Here is a 21,536-nt window from a genome sequence, read left to right as displayed (position 1 = left end):
TGGTCATCTCCTGTACTGTGTCCCCAGTCTCTGGTCATCTCCTGTACTGTGTCCGCAGTCTCTGGTCATCTCCTGTACTGTGTCCGCAGTCTCTGGTCATCTCCTGTACAGTGTGTGCAGTCTCTGGTCATCCCTGTACTATGTCTGCAGTCTCTGGTCATCTCCTGTACTGTGGCCGCAGTCTCTGGTCATCTCCTGTACTGTGTCCGCAGTCTCTGGTCATCCCTGTACTGTGTCCGCAGTCTCTGGTCATCCCTGTACTGTGTCCGCAGTCTCTGGTCATCCCCTGTACTGTCTGCAGTCTCTGGTCATCCCTGTACTGTGTCCGCAGTCTCTGGTCATCCCTGTACTGTGTCCGCAGTCTCTGGTCATCCCCTGTACTGTCCGCAGTCTCTGGTCATCTCCTGTACTGTGTCCGCAGTCTCTGGTCATCTCCTGTACTGTGTCCGCAGTCTCTGGTCATCTCCTGTGCTGTGTCCGCAGTCTCTGGTCATCTCCTGTACTATGTCCGCAGTCTCTGGTCATCTCCTGTACTATGTCCGCAGTCTCTGGTCATCTCCTGTGCTGTGTCCGCAGTCTCTGGTCATCTCCTGTACTATGTCCGCAGTCTCTGGTCATCTCCTGTACTGTGTCCGCAGTCTCTGGTCATCTCCTGTACTATGTCCGCAGTCTCTGGTCATCCCCTGTACTGCGTCCGCAGTCTCTGGTCACCTCCTGTACTATGTCTGCAGTCTCTGGTCACCTCCTGTACTGTGTCTGCAGTCTCTGGTCATCTCCTGTACTATGTCCGCAGTCTCTGATCATCTCATGTACTATGTCCGCATTTGTTCATAGTTTTTTTTTTTTTTTAAACTATAGTCCGGCCCTCCAACGGTCTGAGGGACAGTGAACTGGCCCCCTGTTTAAAAAGTTTGAGGACCCCTGCTGTAGAGCATAGAAACCAATCAGCTTCCAGGTTTTATTGTCAAAACTTAATTGGACAAGCTGAAGTTAGAAGCTGATTGGCTGCCATGCACAGCTGCACCAGATTTTGCACTCTCCAGTTTTAGTAAATCAACTCCCTTGATAAGTAAAGAATATGTCAAGCCAAAAGATTTGCTTATATTTTTGAATATAGCAGAGAAGTTAAAGTGTTTGTAAAGGTCTCCCCTAAAAAAATGTCTCAGTGGTGGTATTGACCCCTCACCCCCCCCCCCCCCCCCTTGTACTTACACGAGTCCTATCTGGATCCAGCTCTGTCCCATCTGCAGCGGCACTGCTTTCTCTCCTCACAGGACTCAAAGGCAGAAGGCTCCTGCTGCTCTCCATCATATCCTGTGAGGAGGGAGTGGGGGGGGGGTGGGGGGGCCAAGCCACGATGTGTGTTTATAGACACACACAGCTCAGCTCAGGAGCCCATACGTGCGCCATCTTAGCAAGTGGCTTGCTATGGTGGCTCACAAAAAAGAGGAGGAGCCCAGAGCACCAATGGGGGACCCCAGATGATGGGGATTGAGCCTCTCTGTGAATACCACTGCACAGAGCAGGTGAGTATAACTTGTTTATTATTTTAGAAAAAAAAAGCCTTTACAGCCGCTTTAAAAAAAACAATTGGATTTTTATTACTATGTGGGGCTCCATCAAAGATAGTCCCCCACTTTTTGTTCTACTGACAACATTTACCCAGAGAGACACAGACAGAAATGAAAAGACATTTTTTAGTAGAACAGGGGAAACCTAGAACCCCTTACCAGGGGCAGACTGACCATTTGAAAACTCGGGCACTGCCCGAGGGCCCGGGGTCAGTAGGGGGCCCCATGAGATGCCCCTGGTACCTTTTTCATAGGCTTTTTTGAGTTTGGGCAAGGACACAGGGGCCCCATGATCCCCTATTGCCCGGGGGCCCCATGAGTTGTCAGTCCGCCCCTGGCCCTTACATATTTGTATTTCTGTCTGTGTCCCTGTTACAGATTTTCCCTTACTTCCTGTCTTCATCAGCAGAACAGAAAGTGAAGGAAAATCTCCCAAATGAAGTCCTGGATAACAGTAAAAACCTGGCAGGGGTTCTAACTCTTCTCTAATCTATCCAGAACAAAAAGAACATTTGCCTTGACATAGACTTTAAAGGTCCCTAGTGGCTTTGCTGTGCATATTAGAAGGAGGTAAGTAGCTGCAGTGCTACAGTAGGTACAGTGTGTGGCAACATAGCTGCGGGGAATTCTTCTGTTGCATTCACAGCTGTGCTGTGGGAAGGCGTTGCTTTTACCCCAGACAGTGCAGGCAGTAGTGCAGGTTACAGCAGCCAACACAGCAGACATAATTCTCAGGTAGTTTAGTGGCTCTTTGCCTAGGACAACTGATCACAAAGTAAACATCTACTGACCCCCTGAATATTTATATATCAATGCTATGAGTAGGTGCCACCGTTGTACACACAAGTCTGAACGCTCAATGTACAACATTTATAATGTACAGCACAGATCAGTACAGATGGTCACTAACAGGGGCGGACTGACAACTCATGGGGCCCCCGGCCAATAGGGGATCATGGGGCCCCTGTGTCCTTGCCCAAACTCAAAAAAGCCTATGAAAAGGGTACCAGGGGCATCTCATGGGGCCCCCTACTGACCCAGGACCCTCGGGCAGTGCCCGAGTTTCCAAATGGTTAGTCCACCCCTGGTCACTAAACAAAACATAATTCTCGCTACTTCTGATTGATTGCAGGCTGCAGCCTATATGTAGCTGTAAATATATCTAGAATATAGCTGAAAGCAGAACTAAACTGTATCCGAGAACGACAAGCTGAACATACTATTCGTTCCATTGTTAATATTCACAGAAAAGTCACCCATTCATCCATGTCTCCATGCTTTATTTTGTTGAGCAATCAATTTAAAAAGCACCCCCCCACACACACACACTAGCTGTGGCAATCTTGAGTACAGGCAGATGATTCATGTGACATTTACTTCTTTACTTCCTGGAATCCATCTGTCCTTAGTTCAGGCATGCAGGTAGGAGGGTGTGTTTAGCACAGAAAGCCCCTCCTCCCCTTCTCCAGATGAAAAAAAACATAAACGTTCCTTGAGTGTATGGCATCGTTGTGGCCTAGGCCAGAAACCAGGAAGTAACTGAAGAAATGTTAAGAATATATATATATACCTTCCCATCTATTTACTAAAGCTTAGAAGCATCAGGATTAAAATTTGTTAATGTTGACCGAGAAAGTGTCTTTCCACTAAGTCCTAATTTTTGTCAGTGGCATTCCCTAAAGAAGGTTTAAATGCTGGTCTTCATGTGCAGGGGCGGACTGACCATTTGGAAACTCGGGCACTGCCTGAGGGCCCGGGGTCAGTAGGGGGCCCCATGAGATGCCCCTGGTGATTATATATAGGTATTATCCTCCTGGTGTTACAACGGCGAAGCCAATACGCAGATGATTACGCCAATTTTTTTTTTTTTTTTCAGAAAACGTTGAATGCCGTCTACATTGTATTAAAAAAAATGGAGGAATAGATGAAGCGGTTGCTAAGTAGTAACTGAGGTTAATGCAAAAAAATGGTAACCCGCTATTTAGATGCCCAAGGAGGGCAACTGTTTAAAGGCAACCAGAGGGAGTTTTTATAGGTTAACAGACTGACTGGAGTTGTCACACCCAGGGGCGGACTGACCATTTGGAAACTTGGGCACTGCCCGAGGGTCCGGGGTCAGTAGGGGGCCCCATGAGATGCCCCTGGTATCTTTTTCATAGGCTTTTTTGAGTTTGGGCAAGGACACAGGGGCCCCATGATCCCCTATTGCCTGGGGGCCCCATGAGTTTTCAGTCCGCCCCTGTTCATGTGTACTAAGCTTAAAGAAGAACCTCACTAAACTCCACCCCCATTTCCCTCCCACCACCTTATCTTTTTCACTTGGTAATCCACAAAAAACCTATTCGCATGGCCAGCGATCCAACAGTGTTCTATAGGGGTCTGATGCACCTCTACTGCACACCAGATCTTATACTGCCATCTTGATTTGTGACATCATTAGGAGGCCAGCTGTCTCTTCCAGGTTTATGTACTGGTACTTGCAGCCTGCCCCCTGATGATGCAACAAGGTGCATATGCATCATCAGGGGGCAGGCTGCAAGTACCAGGAAGATACAGCCAGCAACCTGATGAAGTGTCATGCACATGCTCAGTAGCATGCCTCGCTATCTCCTGGGATGCATAAAGTGGCTATTCTAGGAAACTATGGGTGACAAGTCATTCTCACCTAGGCGAGAACCGAACAAGTTCCAGGAAAATTCCCTGAAAAAGATCATTTTAAAAAGTTAAAAAAAAGTTCTGATTTTGAGATAGGAGGCCTCTATGAACGAAAAGGCTGAAAGTGGCAGGGAAGGGTTATGGTTCACTTTAAGAGCTGGAGTACATATGCTACATAATCAGAAACAAGTCCAAGGCAAAAAAAACTGCATACGTTTGAGATCAGTGTGAGTTCAGTCTGAAGTCAGTTTGGAATACCTTTCAGACGCATTCAAATTGTTAAAGAGAAAAAAAGGAAAGAAATGCAATAATGCTGAAATGCAATATTAAGAAAAAAAATCCAGATTGATCCAAAAAAATCAAATTAAAAATTCAAATACCGTGTTTGATTTCTGTCAGAAATGCTAAATAAACAGATGTAAGAAGCAGTACACAAATGTCTGGGTACACTATCCTTAAAGTAGACTAATAGTGAAATAACACCCAACCACGGCACCACCTGCCTGAAGTTTGCATGTTCCCCCTGTGCCTGCATGGGTTTCCCCAGGGTACTCTGGTTTCCTCCCACACTCCAAAGACATGCTGGTAGGTTAATTGGATCCTGTCTAAATTGGCCCTAGTATGTGTATGTATGAATGTGAGTTAGGGACCTTAGATTGTACCCCCCTTGAGGGTTAGGGACTGATATGAATGTACAATATATATGTAAAGTGCTGCGTAAATTGATGGCGCTATATAAGTACCTGAAATAAATAAAATACCCTCTTGTCTATCCCACTGCACTAAATCCAAATATGCTGCAAAAACCCAAAGGTACTTACCTTTCTAGCATTCCAAACTAAACTTGTACTTTTATTCCTCTATAATAGTCAATATAAAACCACAGAAAGGTAAATGTACTCAAATGCCTCCCACCTGGAACACGTGTGCAGATCAAGAACACAGGACAAAAGTCAGAAGTCCTTATCTGCATACTTGTTCCAGATCAGTGTTGATATTGTTCCTCCTGCCGACCTCCACATCCTTACAGAACACAGTAGTAGCAAGGAGGCAGTACCAGCTATAGGGGACCCAGGAGACCGAATTGTACAGCTATTCCTTGTTTGGAGGAGTTTATTATAGTGACAGGGTCACTTTAAGTAGATTTGTGCAACAGCAAAATATTTTAGGTAAATGCATAACAATGGATGCATTTTGAGACTGTAATGTGTTGTTGTGAGTCTGTGATGTGTTGTATAGTATATATCAGGGGCGGACTGACAACTCATGGGGCCCCCGGGCAATAGGGGATCATAGGGCCCCTGTGTCCTTTCCCAAACTCAAAAAAGCCTATGAAAAAGGTACCAGGGGCATCTCATTGGGCCCCCCGGGCAATAGGGGATCATGGGGCTCCTGTGTCCTTGCCCAAACTCAAAAAAGCCTATGAAAAAGGTACCAGGGGCATCTCATTGGGCCCCCCCAGGCAATAGGGGATCATGGGGCCCCTGTGTCCTTGCCCAAACTCACAAAAGCCTATGAAAAAGGTACCAGGGGCATCTCATTGGGCCCCCCCGGGCAATAGGGGATCATGGGGCCCCTGTGTCCTTTCCTAAACTCAAAAAAGCCTATGAAAAAGGTACCAGGGGCATCTCATTGGGCCCCCCGGGCAATAGGGGATCATGGGGCCCCTGTGTCCTTCCCCAAACTCAAAAAAGCCTATGAAAAAGGTACCAGGGGCATCTCATTGGGCCCCCCCGGTCAATAGGGGATCATGGGGCCCCTGTGTCCTTGCCCAAACTAAAAAAAGCCTATGAAAAAGGTACCAGGGGCATCTCATTGGGCCCCCCCGGGCAATAGGGGATCATGGGGCCCCTGTGTCCTTGCCCAAACTAAAAAAAGCCTATGAAAAAGGTACCAGGGGCATCTCATGGGGCCCCCTACTGACCCCGGGCCCTCGGGCAGTGCCCCAGTTTCCAAATGGTCAGTCCACCCCTGGTATATATATTATTATACAGTATATATATATATATATATATATATATATATATATATATATAAAATACCACTTCCTTAAACTAGAAATTTACCCCCGCAGCACCATAAACACCTTCACCCTTGAAGATGTACAATTGTGATAAAAAAAGTGCCAAAAATAAATAATATTCAAAACAGTGTCCTTACAATATAAAACCAAAATCCTATCAGTCCACACATTAAATGAATATATAATATATCTTCTTCTTAAGTGATAATAGTGTCCAAAAATGATATAGTCCTTCAAATACTTCCAATGCTTTCCACGATGATATACCCTCAAAAAAAAGAAGACATATCACATAGTGTATTATCTTTTAAACACATCAGAATTCGTGACAACACTCAAGTGGATAACCAAATAAAATAGGTAATTAGTGCAAAAAGTGAAAAATCGTGAATCCAAACAGTGAAGGACACTGTGTATGTGAATCACTCTTCAGTGCTCCAAAACAAACCAACGCTGTGACACTTCTAATTGCAGTAAGGAATGCAAACCCTTACCAATAATCCGAAACAAACTCGCTTTCATATCATATAATATCTGGTGGGAGACGGCCCTCCTGTAGAGCTCCCCAAGGTTTACACTGTATTCAAGGCACTATCTAGGTCCATAAGCCATGATGCTCCATATCCAGGGGCAGACTGACAACTCATGGGGCCCCCGGGCAATAGGGGATCATGGGGCCCCTGTGTCCTTGACCAAACTCAAAAAAGCCTATGAAAAAGGTACCAGGGGCATCTCATGGGGCCCCCCTACTGACACCAGGCCCTCGGGCAGTGCTCAAGTTTCCAAATGGTCAGTCCGCCCCTGTCCATATCTCACCCACAGGATGTTTTGGTTTTATATTGTAAGGACCCTGTTTTGAATATCATTTATTTTTGGCACTTTTTGATCGCAATGTGTTGTATAGTGTCTGCTTTAGGCTGGGATCAAGCCTGACTTGGCTTACTTTTACTTTGTGTATCATTATAGACCAATAAACAGGGAATTCAGACTTCCAGACAGCACACCTGGATTGTGAAATCCGGCTACCATATACAATCCAGTGTAAAAGAAGTACAAGTTTCAAGTCTAGTTTTACCGACGCAGGGGATGTTTAAATCCATCGTGGTGGACATGTTTTATAGGTCGTGCAAAACAGAGCTGCAGCGTTCATTTTCAAAACAATTATTTACAGATTTCTAATTGCTGTAGAAACACATTATTTTTCTATAGTGTTCTTTTTTTTTTGTCATCTCTATGCACTTCTTAGCCTACTGTGAGTGAGTCAGTGGATTGATCTGTCAGCCATGAATAATTATGTGTGCAAGTTTGGTCTGACAATATCTGTCTCTGTTGTGCTGGGAACAGCTAGACATAAATGGAAGACAACTAAGCTGACTTAGAAGAACCTGGAGCAGATACATGGCAAAAAGGGAGTAGAGCTAAGCAGCTGATTTTGGTGTCCGTTTATGAACCAGCAGTAATAGATCGCTGCTCAGTTCTCCGGCATTCTCGGAAAACACAGTTCTCCTGTGAATGCCGTTTACGAAGCATATGTAGATCAGTTCTCCAAACGAAGGGAGAACGGTCTACAAACGAAGGGAGAACAGTCTACAAACGAAGGGAGAACGGTCTACAAACGAAGGGAGAGTGGTCTACAAACGAAGGGACAACGGTCTACAAACAAAGGGACAACGGTCTACAAACAAAGGGAGAATGGTCTACAAATGAAGGGAGAATGGTCTACAAACAAAGGGAGAACGGTCTACAAAAGCTGGAGAACGGTCTACAAACGAAGGGACAGCGGTCTACAAACGAAGGGAGAACGGTCTGCAAACGAAGGGAGAACAGTCTACAAACGAAGGGAGAACGGTCTACAAACGAAGGGAGAACGGTCTACAAACGAAGGGACAATGGTCTACAAACGAAGGGACAACGGTCTACAAACGAAGGGAGAACAGTCTACAAACGAAAGGAGAACGGTCTACAAACGAAGGGAGAACGGTCTACAAACGAAGGGAGAACGGTCTACAAACGAAGGGAGAACGGTCCACAAACGAAGGGAGAACGGTCTACAAACGAAGGGAGAACGGTCCACAAACGAAGGGAGAACGGTCTACAAACGCTGGAAAACGGCTGATTTTACTATAATCTCACGAGATTACAGTAAAAGATCAGTTTACTAAGCAGAGGTAACCTATCGCTGCTTAGTTTGCGGTCCCTCCGATTCTCCAGCTCTGGGCTGGAGAATCTGGAGGGAGAACACAGATCTCCAGTGAAGGGCTGAACATGTTCTCATAAACTGTGAATGACCAGAGAATAGCTGCGATCCTCTGAATCTCAGCTATTCTCTGTGTCATAAAAGGACACCATAGTGCAAGAGATTTGAAGGACATGTGAAATAAAATTACATAAAAAAGTAACCAAATGTAAAAGCATCAATAATCAATGGTGATGCTGTAACCCAGAGAGCACTGAAAACCGCTACAGCAAAATGAAGTGCTTTGCAATGTGTAGGAATAATATGGCTTTGCCAATTACTGATGCATTTTCCAAGTTGGGGGGGCAAAGTAAGTCATAGTTACCCGCTAAGCATTATACTGTATTTCTTTACATTGACCTAATGTAGGAAAAAGTAGAATTTGTTTGCTGTGGATATAGATTTTGCCTTATCACTGGTTGTTGGGCAGTTTTCCCAGTAATTGTTCCAAATACTATATGCATTGCGCATGTTTGGGTGACATAATGGCACCTCAAATGCTGTGCAATTTTGCCACGATTGTCGCCTGACAGGTTTAAAAAAAAATGCAAAAGGCTAGTTCTATATAATGCATATTTGTAAGTATACGTGTTGGATTTGAAGAGATAAGAACCCCTCTTTGTCCAAGAAGTCAAATACTCACATAGCCAGTTAAAACCTCTTGAAGCCACATGAGCTGGATAGAAACATGCCATTCATCAAAATTCATTCAAAAGATATGGGCAGGGAGATCGATGAGGAACAGCAGAGGAAAATGTTTAGATTAATTCACGAAAATATTAGTATGAGAGAAGTGGAATTAAATTATAAGTGTTTAGTTAGATGGCACATTGCACCGACTGTGGAGCACAAGATGAATGGGGAGAACTCTCCACTATGTTGGAGAGGTTGTGGAGAAGTGGGTACACTATATCACATTTGGTGGGAATGTTCAAAGATACAGGTGTTTTGGGGGAAAATCATCCATTTAATGAGGAAAATTACTAAGATCGATATTAGATTGGATCCAGAGTTATGTCTTCTTCATATCTCTGAGTTTACAGTGAGATCATATAAGGATTCAGGGATTTGGTACTTTCTGAGTGCAGCCAAAAGTTTGATTCCTAAGTTTTGGAGAAAAAGGGAGGTGCCGACGGAAGAAGATTGGTTGATCAGAACGAATCAGTTATGTGAGATGGAAAGACTTTATTACACACACATAGACGGGATGGAGATGTACCATAAAAAGTGGGGAAAATGGGAAGAATTTAGACAGAAAGTGAAATATAGTTGATTTATACCTCTTGAAATGAATAATGTATTTTAGAAATGAGTTTTAGGAAGAAAAGGATAGTGCTATATATATATATATTTTTTTTTTCTCTCTCTTGGATTAGAAAAGAAAAGGCAGAGTGGGATGGAGGGGGGATACGAGGATGGGTGTGGGCGGGGAGGGGCTTAGGAGGGAATTAGGGTTGTGGGAATTAAATAAATTATGAGGAATATAATGATTATTTAATGAAGAAAATGTTTGTTAATTATATCTGTTTGAAAACCAATAAATATTTATAAAAAAAAAAAAAGAAACATGCCATTCCAATGTGATGTATGTAAAATAATAGATACACCAAATGAGTCTTTGCTAACACCAGCTCTATAAGAGATCCTTGTTGGAATGCTGGCATTTTATGAGTGACTCTTTGAGAGTAATGTTACTTACACAATATTTATATAACTTTCAGCGTATCCCCTAACCTCTGTGAAAAGACCTCTTGGCATGGCATACCAGCGCCTGACTGATAAATACCAACAGTTAAATTATCCAGAAATAAACTAACACTGCAGCTTGATTTGCTGCCTAAATAGATTTTCTTCCTTGGCAGCGTTTTACAAGCATGCAAAGTTTAAATGTATTAAGTATAAAATGATTCCTAACATTAAAAAGTTCTTTGTGTTGTGGTTATTCTGCTCAACAGCATCAAACAATTATGTGGTATAATCCAGTTTATTTAATAACGCAATTAAAAGGCGCAATGAAGACGTACGCAGCGCAGAAATCGTTAGCAACCAATCTGGTCACGTTGCTTAGAAGATGAATTGCGATGCCGGGTGTTACTGGCCGTATGGCCTTTTGCAATATGAGCGTTACCTTGGGCTCCATTTATGCTCGGCGATTTGTAATCGGGAGAACTTTCATTCTGCCCATCATTTCCAATGACGTTAAAATGTATTGCGCGTGTTTGGGTGCCTCAAATGCGGTGCAATTTTGCCACGATTGTCGTCTGACAGGTTTAAAAAAAAATGCAAAAGACTAGTCACCCAAAAAAGAGCAAGAGCTACTTTTGGGTGACAGACACACATAGGGCAGGCCATTGAAGTGAACGGGCTGTCTTATGTGCAACATGCCGATACGATTTATTTATTTCATTTATTTGAGTTACTTATATAGCACCGTCAATATACGCAGCGCTTTACATATATATTGTACATTCACATCAGTCCCTAACCCTCAAGGGGTGTACAATCTAAGGTCCCTAACTCACATTCATACATACACATATTAGGGACAATTTAGACAGGATCCAATTAACCTACTAGCATGTCTTTGGAGTGTAGGAGGAAACCGGAGTACCTGGAGTACACCCACGCAGGCACAGGGAGAACATGCAAACTCCAAGCAGGTGGTGCCGTGGTTGGGATTCAAACCAATGACGCTAGTACTGCCAGGCGGAAGTGCTAACCATTTAGCCACTGTGCTGCCGAATGATTGCATGATTGCATGATTGAATGATTGTAAATCACTAGTAGGAATGCTCAATTCCTCTACGAGAGATCTGAAGGAGGCCTTAAAGTGTATTATCAAAACTTTTTTCTGGATAGAGTGAAGAAAGGTTGAAAGATCTGATTTTTTTTTTTTTTTTGCTGTCTGTGTCCGTTTTTGGACACAGACAGCATGTCTGTCTGTCCAAATTTTGGAACAGGAAGTTAGAAGGAATCACCCAAAGTGAGCAGAACAGGTGTCCCCAATGGAAGATATTCCCTTGCCTCTTATTGTTGGAATAATCTTGGATTTCCCCTCTCATTCTTTCATTGTGCCGATGGTCATCAGTATAAAAAAAAGGGGTAATTCTTTTCAGTGGGTACATAGACAGCAATAAAAACTTTACAGGGGGTCTAGCCCTTCCCCCACCTTATCCAAAACTGAAAAACCTAAAGCAGGGGCGGACTGACCATTGCCTGAGGGCCTGGGGTCAGTAGGGGGTCCCATGAGATGCCCCTGGTACCTTTCATAGGCTTTTTTGGGTGTGGTTTGAGTATGGGCAATTTTTATCATGATTTGTTCACCGTGTCCATGTCCAACCTCTTTATGATCCATGGGATCAAATAAAATATTTTTGTAGCTATTGAATGCAGTTATATTACTCTGCTTGGATTTTCAATTAAGCACTTTTTGCAGGCAGTGTTGCTCTTGTCATACTGCCATTTTTTTCTACTATGTATCTTGGGTTTATAAATCCACAGTTATATTATAAGTGAGACGGAGATATTATTTTGACACAGATATACGTGTCATATTAGGTGGCTTTTTTCTTTTTGTTTGGTGCAAGGACACAGGGGCCCCATGATCCCCTATTGCCCGGGGGCCCCTTAAGTTGTCAGTCCACCCCTGACCTAGAGACGCAGTTTAATGTGGGGATGATAAAGTATAGCAAATGGAGATAATTTAGTTGTTTCCAACTTGTTAAAAATACAAATGGAACAATTGTGATATACTCTAAAACTCAAACACAAGTACAGTGTAACCCTTTCAAGACATTCTAAAGATTTTGAACGCCTATGTGAAAAACGACTGATTCCTTGAGTAAGGAGACACAACAGTATATTTTCTACCAGGAAGATTTTAGGGCAGATTAGGTTGTCGAGTCACTTGGTAATTGAGCTGCTATAATCAGAAAAAAGGGGTTTCATTCTTTGGTCACAACGTTTTCATTCCAGATCAGTTAACCCTTTGAGGACCAAGGGACGTATTTGCCCCATGTTTGTAATTTGTCCCATGTTTGTAATTGCCTGTATCATCTGATTAAGAACTTAAAATACTTTTTTTTTTTTGGTTTGAGTCAAAATATTAGTTCTTATCAACAAATGGATCTAGCTTTTTTGCCAATTATTTCATGAAATGGCTTAGTTACAGCAACTGAAGTGTACCAACTTTAAAAACAAAAAAATTGATTCTTTTGGTGTTCGAAAACCTTACGGTCCTCAAAGGGTTAAATGATTTTTCAAAATGAATAAAAGTTTTTCAGGATGTTCCCATCAGAAGGGAAAGGTCCCCTTTTGACTTTTCAGTCTTCTGTCACTCGCCTAAGTCAAATAGTTGTAAAAGGTCTGATAAAGGCTACTCTCTCGGAGTCAACTCCTAATGAAATATTGCCCTTGTTTGCCCTTTGTCAATATGATGTAAATGATTGCAGAAAGGCTCAGATCCGCCAAGATGAATGAGAATAAGGGCCTTTTTATACACAAGAAAAAAAAAAAATGTCCCATGTCTGCTGTTAACTGCAATCACAGTCAATGAGAGAATCACAGGCAGAAAACTACCTTAACAGCTTTTGTCTGTGTATAAAACAGTGCCCCTAAATCATGACTAAGCTCGTAGACATATTAAATCAGGGTTAAACATTTTTCTAATCGCAAGCAGAGAAACGCTGCATTGTTTGTAATTTCTTGTGGGCAGTAATATATATTTTTATTTGGCTCTGTGGTGCCTATTCTACCTCTTATACTTAGAAAAGCAGAGATGCTGCCTTTATATAGCGTGCACGCAGCCTGTGCCAACGGATAGGACAGCAAATAACCAATGAGAAATGACCGCTGGGACTTTGCATTTATGTACTAATGTCAAAGAAAGCAACAGGCACATTTCAGATCGCAGTAACTGGTGCCCTCTAGTGGCCATTTAAATGAAGCTACTGTTCTACAGAGCATCACGTTGCATTGGTCCATATTTGACCATTTTTTATTATCATCAATACATATTAAAGAATAGAAAGTTAAGAACAAAGTAAATCTAGGAATCAGTTATAAAATATAGGTGATTTTTTTTTTTTTTTAAAGATATAACCTGACTCCTAGATTTACTTTGTTCTTAACTTTCTATTCTTTAATATGTATTGATGATAATAAAAAATGGTCAAATATGGACCAATGCACTCTGCAAAAAAAAAAAAAGATGGTAGTGATGGTCTATCATTCCATTTATTAATAAATTCCACCACCCTAGCTAATTTCATACACAGTTATAAAATATAGGTGATCTTTTTTTTTTTTTTAAAGATATAACCTGTGTAAGAAATTAGCTAGGGTGGTGGAATTTATTAATAAATGGAATGATAGACCATCACTACCATCTTTTTTTTTTTTTGCAGAGTGCATTGGTCCATATTTGACCATTTTTTATTATCATCAATACATATTAAAGAATAGAAAGTTAAGAACAAAGTAAATCTAGGAGTCAGGTTATATCTTTAAAAAAAAAATCACCTATATTTTATAACTGTGTATGAAATTAGCTAGGGTGGTGGAATTTATTAATAAATGGAATGATAAACCATCACTACCATCTTTTTTTTTTTTTGCAGAGTGCATTGGTCCATATTTGACCATTTTTTATTATCATCAATACATATTAAAGAATAGAAAGTTAAGAACAAAGTCAATCTAGGAGTCAGGTTATATCTTTAAAAAAAAAATAAAAAGATCACCTATATTTTATAACTGTGTAAGAAATTAGCTAGGGTGGTGGAATGTATTAATAAATGGAATGATAGACCATCACTACCATCTTTTTTTTTTTTTGCAGAGTGCATTGGTCCATATTTGACCATTTTTTATTATCATCAATACATATTAAAGAATAGAAAGTTAAGAACAAAGTAAATCTAGGAGTCAGGTTATATCTTTAAAAAAAAAATCACCTATATTTTATAACTGTGTATGAAATTAGCTAGGGTGGTGGAATTTATTAATAAATGGAATGATAAACCATCACTACCATCTTTTTTTTTTTTTGCAGAGTGCATTGGTCCATATTTGACCATTTTTTATTATCATCAATACATATTAAAGAATAGAAAGTTAAGAACAAAGTCAATCTAGGAGTCAGGTTATATCTTTAAAAAAAAAATAAAAAGATCACCTATATTTTATAACTGTGTAAGAAATTAGCTAGGGTGGTGGAATGTATTAATAAATGGAATGATAGACCATCACTACCATCTTTAACATAACAGGACATCTGTTAAATGGCTAATATTACATGCAAATCAATAGCTGAATAACTGTGTTGTCAGTCAGCCAGAATAATAAATACATCCTCGCATGATGTCAGATGGAAGAAGTTGACTGACTAACGTGTGCTAAGGAGAAGCGCTGGCAGATTTATCCTGATCCAAGTGGCCAATACGCAACTTTTTAAGAAACCTCCTAGCTGCCTACTTTTTTTTTTTTATACATTATTGATGACCTTTCACAGACATGCGTTGTTCGTCTTATGACATTAAGGTCGGAGATTTACTAAACCTGGGGCACTCAGAATCTGGTGCAGCTCTGTATGGGAGCCAATCAGCTTCTTACTTCAGATTGTTCAATTGAGCTTTTTAAACAAAGCTTTATTTGGGTTTTTCAATTTACATAAACTCAGCCGATGAAACACTCCAAGGATGCATCCTGGCAACAAAGTAACCTTTGTAACAGTACTGACAGATTGGCCAATATAAGCAATACAATATTTTGCATAGAAATCTGATCAGAAAGATTCACGAAATGTCAGTTAGAACCTCTTAACAGAAATTCTGAAGGCAGATGAGACCAAAGAGGGGAGGCATTGTGAGTCAGTAGAGTGTGTAGGGGAAGTGTAATGGTGAGCTATGATATATCCAAAGATAATTTCAATTAAGCTTTAACAATAAAACCTGGAAGCTGATTGGTTTCTATGCAGAGCTGCACAAAATTTAGCAAGCTCCAATTTTAGTAAAGTGTTTGATGCCAACGTCTGGACCAGTTACAGCTTCAGACTGCGGGGGATGTGACTTCTCTATGTGTTCCAGACCTCGTTTTTTTTTTTTACTGCCGAAAATATATCTGATCTCCACGGCTGGTACAGTAAGATCCCAAACACTTTGCTAGTTCATTAACGATCAATGAAGCAGTAAATATATGTCAAAGCAGCTCATGGCGCTACTCCCTCAACTGATGAAACCTGAAATTGTATCTTCGTGAGCCCACCTGTCCTGAAGTGACTTTCTAGGCTCTCCATCTTCTCCTTCTTTTGTTATCACGTCCCCGAAACATCTACAGCTCACGCAACCAACCACTGCTAAGAATGCTTTTTTGGCTGCTCTAAGCTCACCAAATTAGATCGTCTCATTTTCAGGGTAGTTGTGGGGTTGCATACGAGCCCAATGAAAACAGAGGAACTTCTTGAAAAGCTGACATCATAAACCAGCTGCACTCTAGCCGGATTTGAACTGGTGTGACCAGGGGTGGACTGACAAATCATGGGGCCCCTGGGTAATAGGGGATCATGGGGCCCCTGTGTCCTTGCCCAAACTCAAAAAAGCCTATGAAAAAGGTACCAGGGGCATCTCATGGGGCCCTCTACTGACTCGGGACCCTCAATAGGGGATCACGGGACCCCTGTGTCCTTGCCCAAGCTCAAAAAAGCCTATGAAAAAGGTACCAGGGGCATCTCATTGGGCCCCCTACTGACCCAGGGCCCTCAATAGGGGATCACGGGACCCCTGTGTCCTTGCCCAAGCTCAAAAAAGCCTATGAAAAAGGTACCAGGGGCATCTCATGGGGCCCCCTACTGACCCGGGGCCCTCAATAGGGGATCACGGGACCCCTGTGTCCTTGCCCAAGCTCAAAAAAGCCTATGAAAAAGGTACCCGGGGCATCTCATGGGGCCCCCTACTGACCCGGGGCCCTCAATAGGGGATCACGGGACCCCTGTGTCCTTGCCCAAGCTCAAAAAAGCCTATGAAAAAGGTACCAGGGGCATCTCATGGGGCCCCCTACTGACCCGGGGCCCTCAATAGGGGATCACGGGACCCCTGTGTCCTTGCCCAAGCTCAAAAAAGCCTATGAAAAAGGTACCAGGGGCGTCTCATGGGGCCCCCTACTGACCCGGGGCCCTCAATAGGGGATCACGGGACCCCTGTGTCCTTGCCAAAGCTCAAAAAAGCCTATGAAAAAGGTACCAGGGGCATCTCACGGGGCCCCCTACTAACCCAGGACCCTCGGGCAGTGCCCGAGTTTCCAAATGGTCAGTCCGCCCCTGGGTGTGAAAACTCCAGTCAGTCTGTTAACCTATAAAAACTCCCTCTGGCTGTCTTTAAACAATTGCCCTCCTTGGGCATCTAAATAGCGGGTTACCATTTTTTTGCATTAACCTCAGTTACTACTTAGCAACCGCTTCATCTATTCCTCCATTTTTTTTTAAATACAATGTAGACGCCATTCAACGTTTTCTGAAAAAAAAAACAATTGGCGTAATCATCTGCGTATTGGCTTCGCCGTAGTAACACCAGGAGGATAATACCTATATATAATCTTGTGTAGGGAGCGTGCGTCTTGTGCCAATACAAGTCATAATAACAAAGCAGATGGGAAAAAAATAATACATACTAACTGAACATACATCTACATTGACCCTTTCCCTTCCTTGAGCGGTAAAGAACGGAGTCTTAGATCTAATAAATGGCAGTTAGTTAGGTTTGCTTATACATTGATTGGCTTCCAGCTCTCTGAATTGATAACACAGCCAGAGGCGGGGGGGGGGGGGGGGTATAATGCAATGCTTCACTGTGTGCTCAAAAGCAGCAAAAAGCTGGCAGGAATGCGTGCTCTGAAAGCATGCACACACGCACACACACACGCACACGCACACACACACACTCTGCAAGGCTTTCCTGCAGACAGAACATCTGAGTCAACAGGTTTTTTAAGACTGGAAACTCTGAGTGCTGTCTTAATTGTTTATATTGCCGCAGCACTTTAAACAATATTGCTTATAGTTCCCGCACATACTTCGCCTTCCATACGCCGCGCTAAACAATGGCATTCTTTTGTAACTGGCGGACGGACAAGATAGAGAGAAGAAAAAAAAAAAAATGCTTTTACCAAACCGTTTAGTGAAAAGCCAGCCCTGAGGTTCTGACAGTCTTACAGCTTCTGCCGTGTTTTCAGCAGCTTTGGGGAACATATTGAACTTTTTTTTTTTTCCATCCTTATGAATGGGAGAGGAGTCTCATGTCAAAACATACTCAATCTAGACCGCATTTCAGCGCTGGAATTTTTTTTTTTTTTTTTTTTTTGGAGACCTTTTAATAGCCTGTCTTGGGAGGAGTACGAAAAAAAAAAAAAAAAAGTTCTTTCGCAGTGGATATCACACCTTTTTTCCTTCTGCTGAGCCCTTCTTGCACAAAGGATGGGTCCCTTTAAGAGTGCGGTGGGATATCCTGCCATGGAATGAGAGTACAGATAGCCGCTGAACTTGTCTCATTTCACAGCTGGGAGCACTGCAAGTGCACAGCTTTTCTAACTGCTGTTGCTACCTGGGATGGCAGCTGCACATTTTTTTTGGCACCAGATGGGTTCAGTTTTCGCTCTCTGCCTAGGACTGGCTGCTTGTTGCTTCTGTTCACACTACTTTTCATGCCTTTGATTATCATTAACCCCTAGAGCCGATGCTGAAGCCCAATTTCTACAAAGAAGGTCGTTACTGTTTCACGTCAAGCTGATTGCTTTGCTGGGAGAAAAAAAAGAAAAGAAAAAAAACAAAAAAAAAAAAAAAGACATTCCCTGGGGGGCTTTTCGTAATATTTAGCACTCTGAGCCGGAGGTTCTCATTGAGTTTTTTGGAGAATGCCTGTACCCTCCCCCCCCCCCCCTTCACACACATTGTTCAGTGATATTTTATGCACATGCAAACAAGGTTAAATCACCTAAAAAGAAAAAAAAAACACACCGATTTGAATTTTTACCTGCCTTGGAGCCTCTACCTATACTTCCACGACAGCTGAAAAAGTGGAACAAACTTTTAAGAGCGCCACTCACCTGCTTCGGCAAACGTGATGATTTCGGAGGTTTGTTCCAATATTTCGTTGACTTCTGCTCTCCGCGCGATTCTATCATCTATTTGCACTTGCCCATCATCTCCTATTTTCCCCACGTGAACTTTCTTGATGGCATTTAAAAGAGCCGCTTTGGGCACTGGCTGAGTGATGTTGGGTCTGTCCCTTAAATGCAGCATATTCAGAATGTGCTTCTTAACTGCCTCCACCATGTCACTTTGACTACTGGGCGCATCCTTGTGGAATCTAGCCAGGGAGCACGACGGACAGTCAGTGATTGAAGTGTGCCCCTCAGATCCCGGCGTCGGCGTACTTCTCACTATAATCCAGCAAAGTACCAGCAAAAATCCCTTCAGCAAATGCACAGACATCCTGACACCAGTTTATAGAGCCTTGCTTTTTTTTTTTTTTTTTTTTTTCTCCTCTTCTTAAAAATAAAAAAAAAAAAGTGTATCCTTGGAGTAAATATATACTTTTCTTTCCTCTGGGGAAAAAAAATATAATTTTGTTAAGCAAAAGAAAAAAAAAAAATCAGAAAAGGAGAAGAGGAAAAAAAAGTTTGTCAGTGTAGTTTTGGTTTGCAGTTTCTCTCTCTAGCCTCAGTAAGTGCTGTGAATAGTTGAGGCTGTCAGTGAGGGAAGATCTGACTTCTGTCTCACAGAGAGAGAGAAAAGAGTGAAAAAAGAGACAGACAGAGAGGACGGCTTGGCCTCAAGTGAGTGAGTGAATGAGAGGGTGGGAGTTCTTTAGTCTAGTATGAGTAAGGACTGCGAGAAGGGGAGGAACATTGTGACAGGCTCCCTCCTTGTGCTCTCTCATGCTCTCATGTATTCACCGCCTCCTCTCTTTTATCTTCTATCTTTTTTCTTTCTCTTATTCCTCTCTGTGTATCTTTCTTCTTTTTTTTTTTTTATTTCCATTTTTTTTTTTTTATAAAGCATCTGCAGCTTTGTGCATTAAAGTATAAATGTCATTTGCTCTGTTCCATTTCCCTAAATGAATAGATCTGTATTAAGTGTTAGGATGTAAGACAGACGGGTTATAGATATGATATTAAAACAATACCAATACTATTGCTGCTGCTATTGATCTGATCTTATGAAACCTGCTAATGACACGGCTCCCGTGTGTCACAGACGTGCGACTCACTCTGCTGAGCAACTTCACTCAGCAAACTAACACTTTTACTATATAAGTGATTCAACACCAATAAGTGACTCCTTTTACTACTGGCTGCTCTATCTGTCTGCTTTTCATCCTTTTATGACGTGCTAGACGCTACTGCATAGGTCCAGACATACATACGTTGTAGTCTGCTCTTCTTAGAAATGCAGCCGTATTTGTTTCTGTAGGGCATAAGTGTGTTTTAAAGCTGAAAGCCCTGTTTTCATGGTACGAGAGTTCTCACGGGAGTGTACTTTATACAGTATGCTGCGGTTCAGCTGCCTATGTTAACTTCAGCTCATTGCTGCTAAAGTCCAGCATGCTGCAAGGTAAAGAGGGACTGAGCAGAATCGTACGATCGGACAGACAATCACGTTCATTGCAGAGATTGTCAGCCAGGACTAGTAAGCTGATCTAAAAGAAAAAAAAAAAAGGAGTTTAAAATGTTCATTATCCCACCATATCATTATCAGACCTGTCAGCGGTACTTCGAGGAGTCCACAGAAGTGACCGACTTACTAATGTAAAGGGGGACTGAGCAGAACCGTATGATCAGACAATCACGTTCATAGCAGAGATTGTCAGCCAGGACTAGTAAGCTGATCTAAAAGTAAAAAAAAATAAAAGGGGTTTAAATGTTCATTATCCCACCATATCATTATCGGACCTGTCAGCGGTACTTCGAGGAGTCCACAGAAGTGGCCGACTTACTAAGGTAAAGGGGGACTCAGCAGAATCGGTAATCAGACAGACAATCACGTTCATAGTAGAGATTGTCAGCCAGGACTAGTAAGTTGATCTAAAAAAAAAAAAAGGAGTTTAAAATGTTCATTATCCTACCATATCATTATCGGACCTCTCAGCGCTACTTCCAGGAGTCCACAGAAGTGACCGACTTACTAAGGTAAAGAGGGACTGAGCAGAATCATATAATCAGACAGACAATCACGTTCATAGTAGAGATTGTCAGCCAGGACCAGGGGCGGACTGACCATTTGGAAACTCGGCACTGCCCGAGGGCCCAGGGTCAGTAGGGGGCCCCATGAGATGCCCCATGATCCCCTATTGCCCGGGGGCCCCATGAGTTGTCAGTCCACCTGTCAGGAATGGACTCACCATTTTTTAAGTTTGGGAAGGACACAGGGGCCCCATGATCCCCTATGGCCCGGGGGCCCCATGAGTTGTCAGACCGCCCTTGGCCAGGACTAGTAAGCTGATCTAAAAGAAAAAAAAAATGAGTTTAAAATGTTCATTATCCTACCATATCATTATCGGACCTGTCAGCGGTACTTTGAGGAGTCCACAGAAGGGGCTGACTAACTAAGGTAAAGGGGGACTGAGCAGAATCGTATGATCAGACAGACAATCACGTTCATAGCAGAGATTTTCAGCCAGGACTAGTAAGCTGATCTAAAAGTAAAAAAAAATAAAAGGAGTTTAAAATGTTCATTATCCTACCCAGGGGCGGACTGACCATTTGGAAACTCGGGCACTGCCCAAGGGCCCGGGGTCAGTAGGGGGCCCCATGAGATGCCCCTGGTACCTTTTTCATAGGCTTTTTTGAGTTTGGGCAAGGACACAGGGGCCCCATGATCCCCTATTGCCCGGGGGCCCCATGAGTTGTCAGTCCGCCCTTGGCCAGGACTAGTAAGTTGATCTAAAAGAAAAAAAAAAAAGGAGTTTAAAATGTTCATTATCCTACCATATCATTATCGGACCTGTCAGCGGTACTTCGAGGAGTCCACAGAGATGGTTGACTTACTAAAGGAGTTGAG

At 42.4% G+C, this 21,536-nt stretch overlaps 1 protein-coding gene across 1 annotated transcript in view; it reads right to left on the bottom strand.

Moving 5' to 3' along the window:
- The window catches only part of INHBA (inhibin subunit beta A), a 33,986-nt gene extending 14,687 nt beyond the window's left edge, over positions 1–19,299 (bottom strand). Inside the window, exon 1 of the mRNA XM_089691209.1 lies at positions 18,581–19,299. Within this exon, the coding sequence (XP_089547335.1) occupies positions 18,581–18,968 (388 nt within the window). The 5' untranslated portion in view covers positions 18,969–19,299. The remainder of the gene's footprint in view (positions 1–18,580) is intronic.
- Positions 19,300–21,536: the final 2,237 nt, after the last annotated feature.

Source organism: Staurois parvus, unplaced genomic scaffold, assembly GCF_062004578.1.
Source record: "Staurois parvus isolate SC_StPar_1 unplaced genomic scaffold, SC_StPar_1.0 ptg000554l, whole genome shotgun sequence".
In the NCBI taxonomy this organism is placed as follows: domain Eukaryota; kingdom Metazoa; phylum Chordata; class Amphibia; order Anura; family Ranidae; genus Staurois; species Staurois parvus.
This window is presented reverse-complemented; position numbering and strand designations above follow the sequence as displayed.